We start from the raw sequence: 23,400 nt of genomic DNA, 5'->3' as shown, positions 1-23,400 counted from the left end.
CACTTTGTTTCGATCGGACAAAGAATATGAAAAAAAAGAAGAAGCGATGAACAACGATGATGAATAAAATGTCAAAGAGTCAAATGTTTCTCTCATGATTTTCAGTGAAATATTTGAATGAATCCCAAATAATTTAGTTCAGTTTAAGCTTACATATAAAGCATAACTACATTCACATACACAAGACAAATACAAAGAAATCAAGACTTTTGAGCTAGCATTCATTCATGAAAAAACAACAGTTTATTTATGATTTCTCTTATCGAAAGTAATTATAATACATAATATGTTTCTATTTTTAAATCTTATAGACAGCACTACAGCGTTATGTACAGGGAATGGGGCAGCACCTTATTTTTTTTTACTTTAGATGAGCTCTTCCTCTTGAGCCTCATCATTCAAACTTGACAGAAGGGTTTCATGTTGAAATGAGCCACACGGTCCTTCGTGTGGACTTCCCACATGTCGTGCATATGTGTGAGTCAAAATGAAGGCGGCTTGTTAAAAAGACACATTCTGTGATCAAATCCAAGAATGGTTTCATCGTTGTCTTACAACGCTGCAAAAAGTGATCTAGAACTTAGTAGATTGAGTTCACTTGCAGCAGGCTTTCTTCTTTATGGGCAGAGCACTCAGAATGACTGTTGTGTCTCTCACCCTGTCCTCCTGCTCCATTAGCACTCTGAGTGAAGACAGAGACACAGAGAGCACACTGCATGAGCCGCCGACGCCATACACACAAAGTACAAAGGGGCCGTCTACTCTTCAGTCATTTTATCATGCATCTGATGACTGGTGCGCGCAGGGAGTCTGTACGGTTTGTTCCTAGACAGCTTATTATTGTTTGACACCCTTATTGGATTCCCAGCTGTGATCTTACCTGGCCAGGTGCGTGAGGGACTCTGTCACATTCTTGGCAGTGTAGGCGCTGACCTCAAAGAACATCACCTTGTTTTCCTACACAGGGTTCGAAAAACGGAAGTTAAAATTTTGAGCGAGCATTTAAAAATGAAACGATCCGGGAGCTTTGAGTAAAACTCACGTAAGCCAGTTGCTCAGCTTCTTTGAATGACACCACCCTGTCTCCATCCATGTCCATTTTGTTGCCCAAAAGGAGGATGGGGATCCCTTCTCCTGCTGCTTCCTGAAAACGATGAGTCCAGTGCTTGTCATAATAGACATTTTTACATGTCACAAAGGAGGAAAACAATGTTCAACATGCAGCATTTTGGGGAAACTACAAACGATATAAACCTATGAATCCCAAAAAAGCATCAATTCAAATAAAATCAGTGTAATCTTCCAACTCTACACATGAGAAAAGCACGCGCTGCGGAAGACTTCCTCGGGTCAAAGGTCAGACCTGGACATTGCTGAGCCAGGGTTGCACGGCCCTGAAGCTCTCCTTCACGGTGACGTCGTACATCACCACCACACCGTCGGCCTTGCGAAAGAACTGCTTGGTTATGCTGCGGTACCTGTGTCGATGACAGAGATTAACACTACACTGTACACACCTGCTGGTATTATATGATTGAAGTACACAATACTACTACTGTATCATTGTATTGTTAAGATGTCTTTAAAAGTGTAAGAAAAGTGATTTCCTTCAGTTCATTCATCCATTCAATATACTTCATCATAGGACACAGAAATCCACTTTAACAGTGTATATATTTCAAAATATACTACGTCTATAATATATGTTGATTTTGCAAAACCAAGTTATGGTTTGAATGAAAATATATTCACACGCTTCACTTGTTTTGTATCTAAAACTAAACACAAACGCACCTCTCTTGACCTGCCGTGTCCCAAAGCTGCATGGCCACCTGCATGTTGTCCAGGCTCAGTGTCTTCACACTGTAGTCAACACCTGAACAACACACAATATCATTTAACCAGGACAGGACACATTATTCATTTCTTAGTAGAAGTTTTTTTTGGTGTAGCTTCACGATAAAAATACGTGGACACACTTTATATATTTAATTTAAATTAGATTATATTCATGGTTTCTGCTTTTGGCAGAGCAACACATACAAAAGCGGCCACTAGGGGGTCCGGTGAGGCGTGATACTGACTGTGCCTCATTCCAGAGGAGGGGGGAGGGGGGGGACAAAGTGGAGATAACAAGGCTCGAGTGAGGATTGAGAAAGATGAAAGCGAAGAGAAAAATTCATCAGAAGTGACATAATCTGCAGTACAATGTGTGCCAGGACTCTGACTTCACAAGCCCTCTCATGTGATGCTAAGTCACGCTCCGATCTTCTGTGTTAACATCCACAAACACAGCCCGTGACACATGCAACACAATACCATCGCCATGTTTCTCTTCTCACCCACAGTAGCAGTTGTGGACGGGTGGAAACGGCCCTCACAGAAGGAGCGTAGCAGGGACGTCTTGCCTACACTCGAGTTTCCAACCAGGACCACTTTGAACAGGCGGTCCGGGGCAAACAGCGCTCCTTCTTTTATCCTCTGAAGCAGATAAAACAATAGTGAAGGCAGAGAGACAGAAAAATGATGTTAATTCATTACCTCTGCAGGTAATAACACATTTATGTTAGGCTCAAAACCTATTTGGAGCTCCAAAGTTGTGGACATACTTGCTGGGTCTCCTTCCCGACAGGCTGTCCTCTAGGAGACATTGGCGTCTTTTTCGCGTGGGTAGAGCGGGATTTCCTTGCTGGCGGAGCTTCTGCCGACACCGGGACGTGACTAGAGGGTGGGTTGTCGGACAGGTCCGCTGCCAAGACGACACTTGTTTCAAAGTCACTCTGAGCTTCCTCTTCCTCCTCATCGTCCAGCTCGTCTTCCTCCTCGCTGAGCTGGTGCAGTAAAAGTTGAGGCCCCCCGTGGAGCAGGTGGGGCAGGTGGTCCTCCTCAATGGAGATGACCCGACGGAGGGGCCACCCATCTGGAGGGGCGTCCAGGACCTCCTCTTCCACCCCTGCCTTCTTCTTAATTTCCACTTTCTTCGCTCGGTCTCTGTCTTTCGCCGTCACCCTCTTAGCGGCGGCCATCTTTCCGGGGGATTTCTTGGCCTTTGGCCTCACATCGTGCGCTTTGGATGGAGCGGGGTTGGCGTAGCCGTTGGCTAAGCCAGAGTTTTTCTTGGCAGCGGGGCGTTGGTGACATGCGGGGGCGCCAACGGTGGCGGTGGTGGAGGAGGAGGAGGAGTGGGTGGCAACGGGGGTGTCGTCCTCACTACAGGAAGAGGAAGCAACAAATACGATATGAAGGTGCTCTATAGGCAGGGCCTCCAGAGACTGGTAGGACCCATCCACCAACAGTGGGGCTCTTTAAGAAACAGAGGAGAAACAGAGGATACACCGGGTCAATTCACTCGACTGAGATGGAAATCTAGAGACCAAAGCACTCAAAGGTTTCTGATTTTAGTCTCATCTAAACAAAAAAAAGTGAATTCAGTGGATTATAGAATCAGATATCCTCTGTTTTTCCTCCTTTGACACGTGATTTTCACATCAAACTGAGGTCGGGAATTCTTCTTTGTCACACAGGAAACACTCTGACAGATGATTTGTGTTCAGGAGTATTTGGAAGACCAATGAAATCACCTTTTCGCTGGCTGGCTGGTGTCATCAAATATATCGGCGAGGCCCGTTCTCTGCTTCTGCTTCTTTCTGAGTGAGGTCCGGGGCTTGTTTAAACAAAGGGAGCGCATGTTAGTGTTACAGAGGGAGGTATTTGTTATCAATCAGGTGACGCCATGAAAGATCCTGCGGCAGTGCGGTTACATGAAACGCGTACTCACCACGCCGCAGCATATGTCCCGTTCGTCTTTTAAATGCTTGTTCATCTCTCTGGGGAGATTGAAAAGAAGAGAAATGAAATGAGAAGGATGGACTCTGCTGTGGAAAAGAATGCACTGAAAAGCACTAGAGTTCCTTTAACAAGGTTTGCCAATTATGGCTTAACCAGAAAGAGATGACCCAGGTTAGACATGAGCTCATGGGATGTCATACCTGAGGAGGTCGAGCTGCTTCATGAGACTTTGCTTCTCTCTCTGCAGTCCCTCGGTCACTCTGTACATTTCCCTGAAACCAGACAAACTCAATATTCAGTAGACGAACAAGCGAGTATGTGCGTTTGTAGTCTTAGAGCCCTCACTGTAAGGAGACACTCTTCAATGATTTCTTCATACAAACAATAATTAAGCACGTGTAATAGGCGCGAGTACCCACATCTCTTTCTCCTGCTGCAGCAGGGCGGCCTGCTCCTGCAGCATGGCCAGCTGTTCCTGGGCCAGCCCCAGGTCCTGGCTGGTGCTCTCCAGCGCTCGGGACAGCTCGTCGTTGGTCATCTTCAGCTTGACATTCTCCACGTGGCTCTCCTGCTTCTCGCTGTTCAGCTCGAGGCACTGGAGCTCTAACTGGAGCGAGAGGGAGACATTCGCAGGAATGAAACGCACTAATGCCCGGCTGAGCGGGCCTGAAGTATGTCTACAGTGGAAAGGGAACTGTGTGGCTGCTGCTTAAACCCCGCCCTACAACAGAGGGCAGGATTAATACCATCTGCATGCTTCAAATGTTTCAGCAGTTTTATTTTCCACCCAAGTGCAATAATAGTATCCAACCTTCGTTGCACCGAGCTATTCTTGATTAAATATAGGGGCAATCATTTAAAAGGAATGTCTGATATCTACATGTTGTGTGAAGGGACGTTGTTTATTTAATGTGAGTGATGAACATGTATCTACGGACCCTTTTCTGCTTCTGGAATAGATGCTCCAGCTCTTTCTCCTTGGAGAACAGTTGATGCTCCAGGCCGTGGCTGCGCACCTGAATGCGCTCGGCGTCCTGCACGGCCAGAAGAAGAAAAGGTCAAATAGTTAAGGAGTGGGCACATGATTAAGATCCCTTCCAGACATAAAACACACTCTCACAGCAAAGGTCAAACATCCAAGTGAAGGAACAATAAACAAAAGACATTTTTGACTGGAGGGGAACTTTAAACATTTGGCCAAAACAACAAAAGTGATTTTGTTGTAATTATTTGGTTGCTACAAGAGGAGTTGGAGTGATAGGTTTTCGTGTGGTGCGTTTGAGCTCTGGCACCTTTAGAATCAGCCGGTCTTTCTCGTTTTTGATCTGCGCCTCCATCTCTTCGTATAAATAGCGGATCTCGCTGTCATGTGTTGCAGCCTTCCTGCGTAGAGGGACCAGCAGAGACGTTACATTTAAGGTTAATGGGGAGCTGATGAAAGACACGCGGCGTGACATGATATAATATCAAGGAACAGAGCAGCATTGTTGTCTCGGTTGGTCTTAATAAAGCCGTGTCTTTAATTGCGTGTAAATACTTGAGCACACACAGCAACAGAGCTTCCTTTTCAAAAGAATACTGAGTGGTATTTACATCCCCCTCTGACAATTGTTAAGACCCAAACAGCCAATTAGTAAAGTCTAGAGGAATAACTAGCTGTTACAAAGTACCATGCAGTGCCATGGGACGACTGCGTATGCATGTTTTACACACAGCTTAAATCACAGATATCACTGGAACAAAAATCAACCCAAACAATTTGAACTATTTAATTAAAAGTTAGCTTAAGTAAACTTAAGCTAATGCCACAAACTTTCACATTCACTACTGCAAACACATAAACACTGCAACTTGTTTTTTTCTTTCTACCGACAGTCCTTTATGTTATTTATATTAATATTACTATTGTTGTTATTATCTCTGGCAGGAGAATTATGCGATCGGTCTGTGAACAGAGACACCCGCAATTTGGCAGTTTGCTCTGCATATCACACAATTAAATATATTGACCAAGATATGTTACACTTCTTATTGCTTTCGGTGTCCCTTCAGGCATAGTGCGAATGGATTTCTGCAACAGCAGAAGGTGGTCTGACTTCAGAGCGGGCCTCCAGATTACTGGTCATTTGACACGGATAAAGAGGTCGTTCTATAGAGAATTACAGGGAAATCCACTCGCAGGCTGCGTCTCACACACACAAACACACACACTCACCGTTATGTCACAGATTCTTTAGGTGTCTAATGAGAACATTTACTTTAAATGGTACATGAAGTACGGTACTTAAACACTTTTTAAGTGTGGGAACCAATTGAGGAATGTGGCCTTTTTAATCCAGAATCTACTCTCACTTTTCGCACCACTTTACATGTCCCGTCTTTCACACTTAGAGGCAGAGAAAATGCACAAAAATGGAGTAAAAACACTACATTTTGAGGGAATACAGGCTCTTCTTTCAGCCATGAGTGCAACTGTCCTGTAGTTCTACCTCTGTAGGGCGCTCTCCATCTCCTTCTTCTCCTTGTGGGCGTCTTTGATCTGGTGGGTGACTCTGGCCAGGAACTCCTCGAAATTGGACAGGAGGTGAGGCTCATCCCGCCTGAGCTGAGCCCAAAGACTGCGCACCTCGCCTGGACTAGAGAGAGGAAGATTAGTCATGAGCAAAACACACCAAAAAAAACACATATACACAGAGGGCTTTGCTGTGATTACACTCACTCCTCAAACACATTACTGGCCCCCAGGCTTTCCAGCAGCATGCAGAAGTGCCCCTCCTCCTCGTCTTCACCTCCTGACAGCTTGGCTTCCCATTGGCTCTGATAAAGTGCTTCTTTGGCCCTAAAGACGGGGCCGGGGGCCTGGCTTTGGTCATCGGCCACAGAGATCCTCCGGCCATGCAGGAACTGACCTGAGATACACCAACACCAGGAGGCAGCATGGATGCATGAATGGATGGCAGCAGAGGTTTTTTAGAGTAGCACGGAAAAAAAACAAAAAACACATTCTTCTTTGTACAAATGAAACGGTGAAGTACAGAAATGCTTGATTCAAAACACTCGGGGGGGGGGTTTTGCTGCCGCATTTGCAGCCTTACTTGGTCTGGTATGACAAGCAGCTTATGGTGGCTAATGTTTCCAAAGTTTAGATAGAGGTTGTGTAACTGACATTACTGAGTGAGGTCATTGCCTTTATGACTCTACTCTACTTGTGTGACTGTTACGCTACACGTGTTATTATCCTGTCAACTTTACTTTTGCAGCTCGACAAATTACAGTCCAGCTAAAGCATTTATAGACTTCAAACACAACACAAAAAGGGAGCAACGTGCATATCGTTTTCCATGAAAATATCTGAGTTCTCCTCTTTTGAAGTACTTGACACCATCTTTCGTTGTCGGTTAAACTTGAGATTTCAGGCCTCTGACGGCAGGAGACCTACTGAATCCGGAGGAGAACGCCTCCTGCGTGAGGTAACCAGTGCGGTCCGTATCCAGAGAGTCAAACACATCCTCCAGCTCCTCTGCAGACAGAGGCAGCCGTCTGTGGAGCCTCTGCCAAGAAAACACAAAACACACGAGGCGTTTTAAACTGCCGTCGTGCTGAGCGGGAACAGGAATCCTCGGCACATAGAAAACATGTCCAGAGACTACGGACGTGGTTAGTGAGGACTTAGATTACAAACAATTCACGGGGCACTTTTAAGACACTAGAGCTAAATCAATAAATGTCACCTAGAAATTCAGAGGCTTAAATCTGCCATCTCCAGCTCTGTATTGCTGTAGCTCACCTTTCACAGAGTAAACACCGGCACAAAGTGGCTCTTTTATGTGTCACTGAACAAACAGCGACAAAAGGCCTGATGCTCACAAGGGCCCTGTCCTAATTAACCGACACTGCAGCGTGGATGTTGTTAGCATTTTGAAGAGGCTTGCGTGTATTGTTCCTGCCAGTAAAATGATCTGTATGTGTGTGTGTGTGTGTGTGTGAGAGAGGGAGGTGAGGTGAACCTATCCTCCTAAACCTTTCCATCAATGGTGCTACTCTGCCACTTCACAGGCTGCTGGAGTGTGATGAGTGGGTGAAGTGCTTCTATGAAAATGGGGATTATAACATGAAAAAAAAAAAAAGATTTCAGAATCGAGCAAAATCCACAACCGTGACGGCGTTTCCCGCTTGCCATTCACCGATGTTACATCACGACGGGACACTTAGTTATGCCACAGGGATGTGTGTGTGTGGCCCCTCGACCTACTGTTCTTCTTAGCGGAGGCTTAATGCATTCGCAGAGCATCAGTAGATGTTAAAAGAAAGAATGTAAAACCTTAAACAATGACTAGGAAAGAAAAACACTCTAAAGAAAATGTTTGTGCTTCAAAAGGAAATATATAATAATTCAGAGCTGAAACAATGAATAAATGAACTAATTCATTGACAGAATATTCAACTGCAATGGTTTCTTTTTTTTTTTAAAGAAATGCAAAAATGTGCTGGATCCAGCCTCTAAAATGTCAGTTTTTGTTAGTCATTTTTCACAAACATCTGACCATTAAAAAGACCAAACCATTAATTAACTACCCAAAAAAGGTCTTTAAAGATAATAATCCTAAATTGCAGCTCTAAAAACATGACATTGATGTCTTTGGGGATAAACTGGACACCTTAACTTGAGTCTCCTCAACTTCAGCGTGATACAAACACATTAACAGCGCACACACACACACACACACGCTGCGTCTCTAACCCTCATATCGGTGCGGGATATAAAGCCTTTGCCCTCCACATCGCAGGTCTGGAAGAACTCCTTGGTCTTGTCCAGCAGGGCGATTCGCCCCCAGTCTGAGTTCCTCCTCCCTGGGGTCAGTCCGCGGCCGTTCACCCGGCCTTCCTCCTCCATGTCGGGGACTTCTTTTTAAAAAGGGGGCTGCACGGTGTGTGTGCGAGTGGCATGAATTTCAGTTCATTCAAGTAGTGGGATCAGACATCAGGCCTCCTTATTGGCCCTGTATCCAGTGCTCTGGGGCTCTTACAGTCACCATGACGACAAAGACAGGAAGTAGCATCAGGTGATGAGATCACTGATAACTTTGTGGCTTATGAATACACCAAAAATGGTTGCAGGCTCCTGTGAGACAGAGAGAAATAGTATAAATAGAGCAGTCAAACGTACTACTACTTACTAAAAAGGTGACTTTTTGAGTGAACTGGTGGTCAAATGCAGTTACACAAGTGATCAGAACATTAATGCAACAGTACCACACTTCTTACGACGATACAGTGCTTCCCTTTTTCTAATAAGCCAGGAACAAGCAACTCACAAAGGCATGTAAACACAGTGTAAAGGCTTATCTTAATACCCGGCTGTACAGAACACATGACAGCATAATGCCTGCAAGACCGCCAGAGCCGTTTCCAAGAGGCCGAGTCACAGCCGAACTCAGAGCTGTGATGTATGAAACAGTGGTTTCTTGTTTCGTCGCCACAACTTAACCTCAGACATCTTTTTGATGCACTGTCTCGCTTGCATTGTAAAGAGCGGTGCTGCAGTTTGCAGAAACGTTCAGACGCAGTTCTGCGATTTTCAAGACAAGACATGTCGACTAACCGCTCGTGGTGGAAAAGTTTGTTTTATTTGTTAGCGAGACGTTTGCGCCAAACAAAATGTAAATTCTTAAAAACTGTAAATTAGACATTAAATACATTACACTCCAATTAGTATCCTCATGGGACTTTTTGAACACATATTCCCTTCATGCAGAGGCTATAAGTATGTTAGCCTCTGTAGAATAACATTACTACCAAAAACTCTTCTAAATATGAAGTATGAAGGACACAAACAGTGTTGGGCCTTTCTTTAAAACAAACACAAAACTTGTGGCAAATTCTCTCTGCTCCAAACCTTCCTACTTTAACCAGATCCACAGCTTTAACATACTTTCTCGTCAACTACAAACGGCATCTTTAAATAAACCAGAAACAGAAGGAAAGCTCTTACCGTTTACAAAACGACAAGCGCGAGCAACTGAAGCCTTTCTTCTCCTCTCAGCATCAACAGAGCAGTGAGCGCGCGCCGTGTTTAGGAAGTCTTGCCTCACAGATGAATGTCAAGAGAAGTCATTCTGCAACCATGTGATGTCATGAGGAAGCGGCCGGAGGCTTTTCAGCCTGCGTCCGCACACTGCTTCCCCCCACCGAGGGAGGAGGTTGCTGGGTGAGCTGGCTTTAAGCGGACGACATGTGTGCAACAGGGTTTATACATGGCCTGGTGACAGCAGGCTTAAGAACAGACCGGCATCTTAAATGTTATTTACAGAGGTTTTATTAATTACAGTGGCTGTTTACAGCTCGGCATTACCGAAGTGAAATCAGAATATTACAGATTAAAATGTTTACTTCAAGGATTTGTAAATGGTTATGGGTGAATAAACTCTAAACTGGTTTACGGTTGCTAAATGACAGCTTATGTAATGATTAATAATTTTATGGTAATAAGCCGCAAGTGGGATGTGTCGACCATTTGAAATGAACAGCGCTTAACAGGAAGCTAAAACGTTTGGAGGTTAATAAAAGTCTCACATGAGCATGTTTTCCCATCTCTCCGTGTCTTACAACGCCATCTTGTGGTCTGACTTTAAAATGAGCCATTTCATTTGTCTTTCAGGGGCAAAATACTGAAAAAATAACAGCATTTAATGTGTATGAAAAGCACAATCCTGATTGTCCTCCGGTTGTCATTTGCAACAGAGTGATTCAATACCAGAGTCGAATAAAAGTAAAGGTCCACTCTCTTAATTCTTCAGTACCAGCTCTGACTTTGGGAGTCATTTCCCGGCTCCTTGGCTGATCTTCTGAAGCAAATAGTCCATTTGGAGGTTCAGATTGGGCTGTCCTTTCTTGGTCTTTCTGCTCAGCATCTGAAACGTCTCCAACTTTTTCTCTTTGTACTTGTGAATGGCTTCTTTTCTCTGCTGGCTGCTTTGAAGATACTCCTGGGATTACACAGGACACGCATTCAAAAGAAAAAGAAACCGGTCAGACTGCAATTCATTTGGAGTCGTATTGTAAACGTTAACGAATAAATAATAATTAAAAAAAAGTAAATATTTCACCTCTTTCTTCTTTTTTCGTTTTTCTGTGATTGACTCAAATTCCTCTTTTGTCTTCTGGTAGGACGTCTTCTTCAGCACCTTTTTCCTCATGCGGTTGCTCATTGGAAGGCTGGAAGAGAATATAATTCATACAGTATTACTCTGTGTAGAAGAATAAAACAACACTCTAATTCAAGAAATGTTCATGTTTTCCAATTAAACTGTTCCCTTCATCACAGGTTTAGGTCGTGATTTAACTTCTCTATGTCTTTATACAGTCACTCTGAATCTCACAAATTCAGGCGTATGTTTTGGAGATGAGAGTCAAGACATTCTCTCACCCGTCTTTCTCTGCGGCTGCACTTGTTTCAGGATTCTCAGTGCCAGAATCTGTCCGCTCAGACCCAACAGTAACCTCTGGATCGGGCTCCTCCTCAGCATCAGCAGCAGCAGCAGCAGCAGCATCAACAGCATCAGCAGCATCAGCAGCAGCCTCATTCTCACCCCTCTCCTCTTCCTTCTCCTGCCATTTCATTCTCAGTTTACTCCTGTTCAGTCTATTGGTCCAGGCTTCGTTCTTCAGTTTCTTGGCCTCGGCCACGTACAGATGCTTGAGGTGTTCAGGGTAGGCCTCCTTGTACAGAGCTTTGGAGTCTGGGTGTTTCCTCCTCTCCTTCCGCAGCAGCTTGTTGTACTCGTGTTTGACCTTTTCTTTCCTCTTTAAAGCAAAACCCTGACCTGAGGACAGAAGACAAAAGGCACACCATTGGAAATTAAGTCGACTATATATTTAAATACAGGTTTGCTTGGTGAACCTTTAAATGCCGGATTTATTGAAAGACATGATATATTTGGTCAAATACGATTTTAGCTAAGATCAAAGTGTGTCACGTAGAAATGACAGTTTAAATTCAGATAATTCGCAGTAGAGTAGATACAAAATTATATATATATATATATGATATGCTGTTCCCCATTGTTGGCTGTCGTTCTCTTTAAATGCAGCTGGGTGACTTATCCACTAACTCCCATCATGTATCAAACGGCTGTTCCCTCACTTACCTTCCTTAACACTGCCTTCATATACTTTCTGCTCCGGGACCCATTTCCTCTTCTGCTTGACACCCTGGTGGTTATTGTTTGACTTCCTCCAGTTGCCATCTTTCGCGGTAAACTTATTATTCTTCCTTTGTTGATCCGTCGGCGCCATTTGAGTTAGAACTTGCCAGGAAAAGTCAAATGTTTACCACAATCATGCGGGTTCGGGTCGCGTGCCGTCTCCTCACAGTCGCGGTGTGATGACGCGTTTACGGCAGGCATAAGTAATCGATTACGGAGCCTCCAACTTTGAGACAATTTATTGACATTGCTGAGGCAAATCTGATGCAGCATTTTTGGCACATATTAAATGCCTACCTTTGTATGTATGTACTGTATATTCTGTTTACAAAATACACATTGTAAAATCATCGAACAGTCTTTTCGACTGCTTATGTCTAGGTGTACATCAGCAGTGGACGACTACTTACATGCTTCACTCGGGCCTCCTTTACAGAGCTTTTTAATATGTTATCCGCTTCAAACAGCCTCACAGAAATTCAACGTCGAATAGATGAAGTTCAGCGGTTTCTGTCTGTAACATTGAGCATCGCCAATGCTCACACTGTGGAGTTTTACACTCACGACGCGTGGAACCGCTTCATGGACGTGCCACCTCAGCAGGTCCTGTCAACTGTAGGCTCATGTAATGACCAGCAGGGGGAGCCAGAACACAGAGCAAATGGTAAATACCGTATAAATATACATTTTCATATAAAATACCATATCGATATATATTTGCTTTATATTTGACTGTGTATAATTTTAGTATCCATCATTCACACAGAGTGAAATTCAAAGTTCCACGAAAAAAAAAAGCTATTAACATGAAGACAATTTTGTGCAACGTCTCTGTTATTCCTGTGTCTTTTTCCAGAATCAGAGCGAACCGGGACCACATTTGGGTTTTGCGATGATACAAACCGGCTGGTTGACACCCGAGAACTGTTGCAGGCAGCCAAGGCCCACTCTCTCCCTGGCCTTGGAGTCTGCATGAGCAGGGATGAGCTACTGCAGGTCCTCAGAGGGAGCAGGCCCGAGTCTGGTGCTCCAGTAGCAGCTATAGGTAGGAAAGAGTGGACTGTCTGAGCACATTGTTCCATGCTGAGGGTAGGAAACCAGTCAAGGAATGTCCTGCTGTGTGTGTTTTATTTCCCGTAAAGGTACATTGCAGGCAAATATGACTTTTGTTCTGTCTAACCCAGATGCTGAGCTGGTGACGGACGAGTTTATGAACTCGAAGAAATCTCACGAGGTCAAGTCCATGTCTGAGGTGGTGGCCTGTCTGGCCCAGCGCTGCGGAGTCAAACAGGTCGAGTGACCTTTTTAAACTTGTAATGAAAACCGTAAAGGCTCTGTTTAGGAGAGATTTGATAGAACCTTTATCCCAGCAACCTGATTTGGTTCCTTTCTCTCCCGTCCAGGTGATAGATGTCGGCTCGGGGAAGGGCTACCTGAGCTCCTTTCTGTCTCTGCAATACGGCCTCCGGGTCTACGGCATCGACTCCTCCAGCACCAACACCCACGGGGCCCAGGAGAGGAACCGGAAGCTGAAAATGTTCTCCAGGGCGTACCAGAAACGCAACAAGGCAGCGATGGCACAGGGAGAGGCCACACTTTCACCTCAGGAGGAGTTAGTGGACGTAAAGCCCGGACTAGATGGAGACGACGATGTCGTGTATGGCGATGGGGTAGGAACTGTGTCTCAGCAGGAGCAGGAGGAGGTGTTAATCGACCTATCAGACGTCAACCCTGCAGTGGAAAGGTATTCAGAGTCGAACCCAGACACAGAGGAGCTCTTCCTCAGCGCCCTGTCGGTGATACAGCCTACATCCCCCACAGTTCCCTCCAGCCAACTGAGCGCCGAGGAGAGGGAGAGGAGGAAGAGGGAGAACCTGGAGAGGAAAGCTCAGAACAGAAGCGCCGGCGCCAGCGTCATGTTTTCACCCCTCACTTCTTACGTTACCGCTGAAACGGAGCTCCGAGAGCTCATCAACGAGCTGGAGGTGAGCAGATCCGAAGCTTTAAAAAAGAAAAGTAAACGTTGGAAATAGATCTACTGTGTGTTTTGGGTGCCGATAGGAGGCCGACCGCACAGTGTAGCAGCGAAGCTCGAATCTCACAGCAGCTTCTGAAGTTACGAGTCGTGCCACAGCAGCTGGAGTTCGCATCACTGGAGCAAATGTGGGATGTTTTATTTTGCAGTGTCAAATCTGCAAGCTCAGTCACCATCAATACATTTTACCATCGATCTCTCCCCCCCCCCCCCCCCCCCCCCGTTCTGTTCTCTCCTCTCTCTCTCTCTCTCTGCACGCTTTCTCCGAAATTCCAGGACGCGGTCATGGTCGGCCTGCACACGTGCGGCGACTTGGCTCCCAGCACCCTGAGGATGTTTGCGGCGAAACCGGAGCTGGCCGCAGTCTGCAGCGTGGGCTGCTGCTATCACCTGCTGTCTGAGGAGTTTGACCCCGCCGCCGGACAGGGTAACCAAACGCTCACACACACACACACACACACCCACACACACTGGCAGTGACACACAGAGATGCAGGTCACAGCCAGGGACAGATAAGTGTGTTTGTGTGTTAGAAAAGCTGTGACAGTTTTTTTTAAAAAGGAACATATGGTTTCCATCTTCTTCACTCGCACACATCCCATAACTCGAACCTTAGGACACCAGCAGCGTTCACTTCATCACTCTGACCCAATGCGAAAGGAAATATTACCTTCCCACGCGAAGCCACATAAACACTTAAAGTCGTATTTTACAGTAAACAAGTCAAATGTTCCGCTGAGAGTCTGGAGGCTCAGCCAAGCCGCCTGCTTCTGTTTGAGCTTCCGAAACGCGCCGTTTGAGCCGTCCGAGTGGATTTAGGGATTTAGGAGAGCCAGTTTTAAGGCTGCTGAAATTGTGATTGATTCCACGTCTAGCGTGTTGCATGCTCTTGGTTTAGTAGGACTTCACTGTTATTCAGTTAGCCTGGACTTCAGGATAATAGACTGACGCCGTCCTCTTTTCACACTCCTTCACTGCTCGGTTTACGAGGTATGAAGTCGTCTACGTGCGTCCTCGTGCAGTGAGTCACTGTAAGAACGAGCCCTCGCTACAGTCGATACCGTGTCGCGTCATCTCCCGTTAACGGCGTGACCTGCGGCCCTCGCGTCATCGGGGGGGCCCGTCGTGCCATCAGCCAAGAGCGAGCGGAAAAATCTTACCACGACGGCTCATTGAAAACACTTCTTTCCACGCTTGTTTCTCGAACTCCAGCTTGATCTCTTAAAGATCACACACACGCACGCACGTTCTCTCCCCTGTTGGCCTTACAGTGCAGTCTGGGATGCAGGCCAGCCCCTGTGTTGGCCTACCTCACACTAAAACAGAGCTAAAGATCTGAAAAGCTTTATTATAGCTTAATTTACGTGATCATGCTGATTTGGGAATGATGAAGCGATTACTTAATTGCCTCGTCCACGGTTAGAACCTTATGTGGAATCCGGAGTCCAATGTCTGCCGTGCTGTTTACTCACAACAAGTTAAGTACGTTCTGGCGTCTAAAGCTCTGGAGCCAGCGTGTCTCCTCACGGAATATTTGCAAATGTACGATGGCACCACAAGCGCATCCGAAAATATTTGCACGTAGGCCACTTCAGATGCGAACTCTGTGGCCAACATGAGGCTAGCTACTATAAACAGATCTGTGTATGTACTGCAATCTACCCTTCAGGTCGGAGGAAAGGCTTGTCCACTTCGATTGCCTTCAGAGGGCCCGTGTCAGCAAGCCACGTGTCTGTGCGGGGGGGGGGGGGGGGGGGGGGGGGGGGGGGGGGCTAACACGTTAGCGCGAGCCCGGCCCTGCCGCAGCTGCACATGTTGTTACTGCTGCTTCTTTAGACTGCATCCCTCTGGATTCACCGCGCCTTGGCCTCAGTCACTGACCTTTTTAGAGATGACATGCAAAGGATGGCAGGCTGTCAAGTACCCATTCAGTACCCTCCTAGTGTGTGTGTGTGTGTGTGTGTGTTAAGCTCTGCTACGGTTAAAAAAACGTGTGGCACTTATTGCTCGTCTCACAACAGCAAATACAGGCCTCTTTAAGGCTTCAATATGAAGGCGCAGTGAGTTTTATCTTAATTCTTCCATTCATGGAACCAAAGACATAAAAGAAGAGGATGGAATTATTTTGTCTTTATAAATTAGAAATAAAATCCTGCTGCTCTCTTGACGTTTCCCTTTGCAAATATTTAAAATCCACACCGCCTGATTGCCGTTGTTTGAAAAGCCGCCTTTAATCAACCAAAAGGGATCCATCGGTTGTTATCTGTGTGTGTTCCCTCGCAGAGTGCTCGCGCGGCATGTGTGGTTTCCCTCTGAGCCAGCACCTCCGCGACCGGTCCTGGTTCTGCGGCAGAAACGCCAGGATGTCTGCTTGTTTGGTGAGTTTGTGCGACAGCGCGAATCTTGTTAACGGCCCTTTTTTAAATTTACTGTACGAGTGTATGTTGATGAAGCAGTTCTTTACCTCACGACTACAGCTGAAGCTCAGTTTTCCCCCCAGAATAGTTTTAACGCTCTTCCATTTTTTTCCACAAAAAACAGGCACTGGAGAGAGTTTCACACGGCCAAGGGGTAAGTAAGGCATGCGTGCTAATTGTAATGAACACATAAATTCATATTCACCATCGCACACGAATGGGACTTTAATGTCTTTCTCCAAACTGTCATTACTTCAAAACCCATCAAAACAAATCTGTGACGTTCTTTCAAACATTGGTGTTCACAATCACTCAAGACTGCGTTATCTTCATCGCAGATCTTCAAACAATCAGACCGTTAGTCCTGGCTTTGTTTTAAAGTCTGTGATCGACTACAGTGTGTTTATTTCGGCGCTCCGGGCCAAAGCGCCGGATACACGATCCCGCCGCCCGTCCATTAATATGGAATGTTTATAAATATTAATGCAATCACGGCGAGATTGATTACTTGTTGGAACTAAGGGTCTGAATCCAGGCTGATTGCTTGCTAGTCTTGCGTCAGGCTTGGAAAGTGTCAGAAATACTCATCAACTGTTCCGTACACTCGCTGAGCGAAACGCACGCGGGAGAAGCCACCTCTTTAAGACGTACAGCAAACTGCATCATGTTGAATCTTTGATGTGTCCTGCAGATTCAGATGGAGTCTCTGTTTTACCGAGCCGTCCTGCACGTTATTCTGAGGGATCACTACAGCAGCTTTAAGAGGTATCATCCAGCGGTTTCGCATCTGGCATCACTTTAATGGGAGAAAATGACTGCAAGTGTGCAGCACTTAAATGTTTTCTGGGTGTTATTTCACAGTGTCAACACACAGGAACACACGAGGGCTCCTCACTTCATCTCAGTGGCAGTCGAAAGCATTTTAGTTCGGTTTATTTAGGTTAAGAACGAGCAAAGCAGCAGAGCAGATATTTGCATCATCGATTGATTGATTAATTTCGAGCAAAAAATGACAAACAATTGCTGAGCTCCAGTTTCTCAGATGTGTTTGTATTATTCTAAATAGATTATCTTTGGGTGTCTTGGACTTTAAAGTTGGACAAAACAAAGTTTTTGTAGACGTCATCTTGGGCTCTAGCTTAATATGTGCACGAAAACAGTCACGAAATAACATAAAAGACACGAGTTTGGTTCAATTCTCTCACTTTTTTGCAGTCAGCGGCTACGTTCATTAGAGTTTATAGATAATGAATCAGAAAAATAAACACATTATTGGATAAAGACAAAAAAGAAAAAAGCTGGATTTGTTTCTTTATTTGTATAAATGGATCTTTTCTGCTCACATAGTTGCCTGAGGAACATGAAGAAAGGCAGAATAGACTGCAGTTTGGTTCAGTTCCTAATGTTTTACTGGCGTTCACAGGTCAAAACCTGCTCGTTTGTCCCATAAACGGTCATTTGCTGTTATTTTGCATCCCTAATGAGGCCCAGATCCTGAGTAGATTACCACCATTGCTCTCCTCTAATTAGATAAACTGAGCTATAAGAAGTGAACTCTGCAGATTTCCATTAGCTCTTAACAAACCTTTAAAGACCACAAGCATTGACCCCCCCCCCCCCCCCCCCCCCCCCCGCCCCGCTCCGTGACCTTCTCTTTAATGACTAACATCAGGTCAGGATTGAATAACCATTACGTCTCTGTAAGCAGCACCTATTCATCACAGTCTAGTCCTTTTTAGAAGTGTCTTAACTGTTTGATTCTGATGTTGTTTGTGTCACCGGGCAGGAACGAGACGTTCAGACCTGTATTTTGTGTTTTGCTCTGCAGTGAGAAGCGAGTTGGGAACGTCTACTCCAAGGCTAAATCCTTCGTGGACTACGTTCGTCGAGCTCTGCGCAGGCTGGAACTGGACGAATCGAAGGTGAGGGCCAGAATATCACAGTCGTCTTCTAAACAAGGCCTCCCGGAAACCGACTGTGGCAGTCTTTTGTTTTGGCAGAATTAGAGGGGAACATGTTTCCTCGTTGGTGTTTAGGGACCAGGATGTATGCCCTCACATATTCACTTTCACTTTCATTCATTAAAGTCCGGACTCTCACGCATTGGTGCTCTCCTTCTCGTCAGCTCTCTGACGGTGACGTCCAGGATTACCACGACACGTACAGGCCGCGAATGGGCGAGATGCATGCCTTCAATATGGTGAGTCCTCCTCGGTAATGATTTAGCCGAGCACGAGAAAAAAACATTTTTCATTCCTGTTAAATGAGATGTTTCATGGCAATAAATTGCAGACCATTAAGTGAGATCACCGTAGTCTGCTGGGAATGGTTGCACAGAATGGGAAGAAAAGCAGCCTCTGGTTGCAGCCAAGACCACTAATTGAAGTGTCAACCAACATACCAATTTTCTGTCATGACACAAAGCAGTAGAATGGTTTTTTTGGGGATCGCCCACCAGCTAAGGAAGACACTGGTCATGGTGGGTTTTAGTATATAGAGTCAGTATTGGGAGTAGCTGGAAAGGGATAACCTACAAGCAACTTTGCATCAAGCACTGATATGAAATAAACAAATATATATATTTAAAATCATCTCATGTCGTCGTCTTTGTGCAGTTGAAGGTGACCCTGGCTCCCTGTATTGAAGGTCTGATTCTGCTGGATCGCCTCTGCTACCTGAAAGAGCAGGTAAAGTCATTTCAGTCGGGACGCGCTCATCGCAAAAAAGGATCTGAATTCATTTTGGAGGCGTGGCTCCGCTCCCACGATATGAGGTCATACTGAATAGACACAAAGCATAGAGATTAGATGTAGAAATAGAGCGCCGACTGAATTTGTTTCTATGGTCCGCCAGCTGTAGTGGTTAGTTCATGATTATATATTAGAAAAAGCTTATAGAGCAGGTAGAGAAAAAGATTTTAAACTGGCTTAAAAATACTTTAAATGTTTTACTTTATTATGTGTAAGGGAATCTACAGTATATTTTCTAAATTAGTAGATACATTGTTTGGTTTATAAAATGTCATAAGCTCCCAGAGGCCGTGCTGATGTTTCAAATTGCTGGTTTCAAAACCCAAAGATACTCTCATCTCTATCTCTAAAATAAATCACTGAATAGTTTGATGTATTTCATAAATACATGTCTCAAAACCTCCTTGAAACCAAATAGAAATTGAACAAACTAGAAACAAAAAACTGCGGTCATAACTTAATTTCACGAGCAGCCGTGTGACACACAGGGATCACTCTTCCTCCCTTCCCAGCTGGACTCCTCTTTTATAATCTCCTCGTACAGTTCGTTGATTGGGATTTTAAATTTGCTTCCCGTATGATGAAAGCAAAGACGCAGAAATCTCAGCCGAGATCTCTTGACAATAATATAGGTGTCGACTAAATTAAAGCCAGCCCGCAATTTGACGTTTCATGCTCCTGCAGCCAAACACAACATGATATAATCTTCAGTCGTGATTGCATGCGTGGCTGTGTGTCCGATGGACTTCCTCAACAGGGTCCTGTAATCAAACTATATCGCGTCGAGAGCGCTTGGTCAGCTTTGAGCGATGTCCCCGGAGGAGGAGCAGAGGAGGGAAAAAGAGGAGGTGATGAATGGATGTGAATATGATCCATGTGATGATAAGCGTGCTGCAGCATGAGTTGGGATTATTCCTCAGAAACATACTGTAGATTTGTGTAGGTTTCCATAGAGTGTTGATAGTCAAACGATGATGCACTTGTTAAGCAATGTGTTCACTGTGACGCCATGTCTGCTGCAAGGTCAAAGGAACAAAGCGTGTAGGGTGAAATATGCGTTGGTGATCGTGCGTGTCAGCAACGAAAAATATATTTATTCCTCAAACAATCAATGAAAATAGTGTTGTTTGTGCCGTTTCTCGCGATGGGATGTTGGTGTGTCTGTTGGTCCACCACCGTGGTCCAGAAATATCTCAACAACCATTTGACGGATTGCCATTCATTGTCCCCAGAGGATGAATCTTACGGACTTTCGGGATCCCCTGACTTTTCATTTCGCACCACCATGAAGTTGACATTTGTGCTTTTAGAGTGAAATGTCTCGACAGCTATTGGATAGATGTGCCACTGCGCAGACATTCGTGGTTCCCAGAGGATGAATCATATAACTCACTTTGGTGATACCCTTCTTTCCATATAGCGCCATCATCATTAATGCTAACTCAAATGTTAGCATGCTAACTTGCTAAAAACCAAGATTGGTAACATGGTAAACATTCTACCTTTTTTTTTTTTTTAATGAGAAAACCAGTTGCAGCTTTTTGCGGTTAGATCAAAATAGCATTTAACGTGAAGACTAATTCAATTAGAAGATCAATGGGAGGTTTTAGCATTCTTTCCATTCTGCCGTCATTTAATGGATGCAGCAAAACTAAGCCTTCAAAAGCAGCTAGTGTGGCTGATGACTTAGTCCTGTTTCTTTTCCAAAATGACCTATTACTGCACAGGTAGCCACCAAGGAAAGGCAAACGTGTTTTACCCATGAACAGGGGTCCACCTGACACAATATTTGTACAGATGTTTCTTCTCTGGGGATTCAATAGAGACCTCTTTAGTACGGAGAACATCACACAGCAGAGGATGCCAGGGGGGGGGGGGGGGGGGTCACAAAGCCAAACTGGGAGGAGAATCTAGATTTTTATATCCATGTGTTTTTTATTCAGTTCTGTTGTGTTTCCTTGTGTTCTACAGGAGGATTTATCGTTCACTGCACTGGTGCAGCTCTTTGATCCCCTGCTGTCTCCGAGATGTTACGCTGTCGTCGGACTGAAGAGTTAGGAAGACAGAATTTCACGTTGATTAACATACATATGCACGTGATTACAAAAACGCTGCTTGAGAGGTCATGATTAGACATGATTGCATCAGCAAACTTGAGCGATTGTGTTGTGTTTGTTTTCTCTCCTGCTCGTTTTGATTACATGTATGATTTAATCTACATTTGGCAATTTATTTATGCTGTCGCTGTATCACTTTCAGCCACATCTTGTTGTGTTTTATATGCTTTACTGAAAAATAAATCTCTTTTTAGCTTTTAGTCCTTGACTCATAAAAACACATGGTCAAAACACCTGGAAAAACTGTCAGTCCTGTTTGATTGGATTGTGTCCGTCTCAGCCTTTTGTCTTTGTTTTTCGTGAGTCTTAAGAAAACACTTGTTTTTAAGGACCGTTCAGGGAGCCGGGGGCATTGTGGGATTTAGGAAGGCTCAGATCCCCTCTGTTGACAGGTCTGGAAACCCCATTTCTAGGCTCCCAAACCAGAGGAAGTAGGGGAAACGATAGACGGGGCAAGGGGCGCCCTTGACCCCGTTTTACTTCTGTTTTGCTTTGTGCTCGCTCATTTAATAAATCATTCTCTCCTTACATGTTTGATAACAAATGTTATAGTCTCGTGTACAGACATGACTTATGGTCGTGGCAGTTACGCTAAAGCTGATAGAAAGCAGGCACAAGGTAGAGAAGGAAATGGAGCCTTGAGGGCACCAAAAACATCATTCTGTGGGATTGTCATTCACCTAATTTACAAGTTTAGAAATACGATTTGAAATACCACAAGAGACAAGTTCTTATAATTTGCTTACAGATACTGTGACACACAGATACAGCTCACCTCTGTGTGTCATTTGAGACTGTAAACTTAGGTCAGTGTTACCAACCAGGGCTGCTTCTGCAGTAGCCAGGGTCATTTAGAAACATCAACTTGACATATAAATTGTGTTTTTATTAAGAAAATAAACACTTATTGAGTCAGCTATAACACTTCAACACCTTGCTTTGCAATTAAGACTACATGAAAAAAATAGTTAGCAAGTGGAGAAGTTAAAACGAAGCCAAATGGCTGAAATAGAAAACGTCCTCGCTAAAGTAAAAGATATGTTGTTGGAATATTGTAGCCAAACGTAATGTCTAAAAGTAACAAGATATGGTTGTATGTAGTGTTGAAATATAGTATTGAAGTATTTGATAGATGGATGAAATAGTAAGTAAACTTAAATGGTGGAAACACATTTGGAACATAAGAAGTGTCATCAATGAAGGAGTACTTGAGTTCATCTCACAGGTCTGTAGGTGTGTCTGACACTCTTTCCTAATGAACCTTTATTCAGTCATATTATGCCCCGTGTGTCTCTCTCACTATCCACCGCTGAGTCAGCAATGTTCACAGCCGCTGTGCATGTGAACAGTGTTGATTAAAGCTCCGTAGGAACATCCTTTTTTATTTTAAATTACGGAGACGAAAATAGCCTGAAACAATGGTCCCACTGTGCAGTGCTCGTGCAAAGCACTTCCTCACATCACACCTTCCACTGCTTCTATTATTTGTCACTGCAGCTGCAGCAGCCTGCACATCTGTAGGCCGTCCGTAGGTTCTGTCAGCGCTGCCGTGGTGACACCGCGTCCCAGAGCTTTATTTTTTTTTTTTCAAGACAGATGGCGAGGCTCTCCGCTGAGTCTGGACCATGTTTGGATGCGGCACCGAGTTTCACGCTGACAGCCTGCTGCAGCGGCCAAACCAGACTGACTCGAATGCAAGCACTTCAAGACGTGAGCAGGGTTTGTTTTTGGGATACAAATGTTGCCGGGTTTTTGTTGTGGCTGAGTGAGTCATGTCCTGTCGACCTGCCCCGTCCTTGATGCTTGCACGCATGTTTGCCCACATATATGTGTGTATAAACACACCCTGGCATCGTCCTCTTTCATGTGCCCACATAGAAGACAAGAAAAAATGTTATGAGAAAAAAGGCCTGCTTCCAATACGCACAAACAAACATGGAAACGTGTTAAAAATCCTCAAAAGTTATCAAGGCAACGCAGAAGGTAAAACACAGTTTGCACTTAAGGAAGGAAAACAGGGTCACAGGATGTGATGAGAGGGAGGATCGTGCAAGGCAATCCCACCTCAGATGAATTTTCATTGCTAGT

The 23,400-nt window shown here is 44.7% G+C and overlaps 3 protein-coding genes across 4 annotated transcripts; 1 reads left to right on the top strand and 2 right to left on the bottom strand.

Moving 5' to 3' along the window:
- Positions 1-49: 49 nt before the first annotated feature.
- On the bottom strand, positions 50-8,683 carry cracr2ab (calcium release activated channel regulator 2Ab; the record flags this gene model as incomplete). The annotated part of the gene is made up of 17 exons (XM_079183514.1): positions 50-682; positions 881-957; positions 1,043-1,144; positions 1,364-1,478; positions 1,795-1,876; positions 2,343-2,481; positions 2,610-3,303; positions 3,582-3,664; positions 3,779-3,827; positions 3,990-4,061; positions 4,209-4,396; positions 4,728-4,823; positions 5,082-5,172; positions 6,279-6,425; positions 6,509-6,698; positions 7,229-7,340; positions 8,531-8,683. 17 exons carry the CDS (start codon positions 8,681-8,683, stop codon positions 595-597), a joined length of 2,478 nt encoding a protein of 825 aa, XP_079039640.1. The 3' UTR covers positions 50-594.
- A 1,411-nt stretch (positions 8,684-10,094) lies between these two features.
- Positions 10,095-12,498, bottom strand: ccdc59 (coiled-coil domain containing 59). Of its 2 annotated transcripts, XM_079184100.1 has the most exons (5): positions 12,404-12,498; positions 11,937-12,095; positions 11,216-11,612; positions 10,896-11,004; positions 10,095-10,775 (listed from the first exon to the last, which is right to left on the bottom strand). In XM_079184100.1, exons 2-5 carry the CDS (start codon positions 12,082-12,084, stop codon positions 10,608-10,610), a joined length of 822 nt encoding a protein of 273 aa, XP_079040226.1. In that variant the 5' UTR covers positions 12,085-12,095; positions 12,404-12,498; the 3' UTR covers positions 10,095-10,607. The 2 variants fall into 2 exon arrangements, with proteins under 2 accessions (XP_079040226.1, XP_079040225.1); XM_079184099.1 differs by lacking the exon at positions 12,404-12,498 and having other exon boundaries at positions 11,937-12,155.
- mettl25 (methyltransferase like 25) lies at positions 12,422-21,608 on the top strand. The gene is made up of 12 exons (XM_079184101.1): positions 12,422-12,657; positions 12,850-13,038; positions 13,178-13,284; positions 13,397-13,978; positions 14,305-14,455; positions 16,312-16,406; positions 16,570-16,599; positions 17,137-17,210; positions 18,274-18,367; positions 18,571-18,645; positions 19,061-19,132; positions 21,167-21,608. The coding sequence occupies exons 1-12, from the start codon at positions 12,441-12,443 to the stop codon at positions 21,251-21,253; spliced, it is 1,773 nt and encodes a 590-aa protein (XP_079040227.1). The 5' UTR covers positions 12,422-12,440; the 3' UTR covers positions 21,254-21,608.
- Positions 21,609-23,400: the final 1,792 nt, after the last annotated feature.

Source organism: Pholis gunnellus, assembly GCF_910591455.1.
Source record: "Pholis gunnellus genome assembly, chromosome: 22".
Classification (NCBI taxonomy): Eukaryota; Metazoa; Chordata; class Actinopteri; order Perciformes; family Pholidae; genus Pholis; species Pholis gunnellus.
This window is presented reverse-complemented; position numbering and strand designations above follow the sequence as displayed.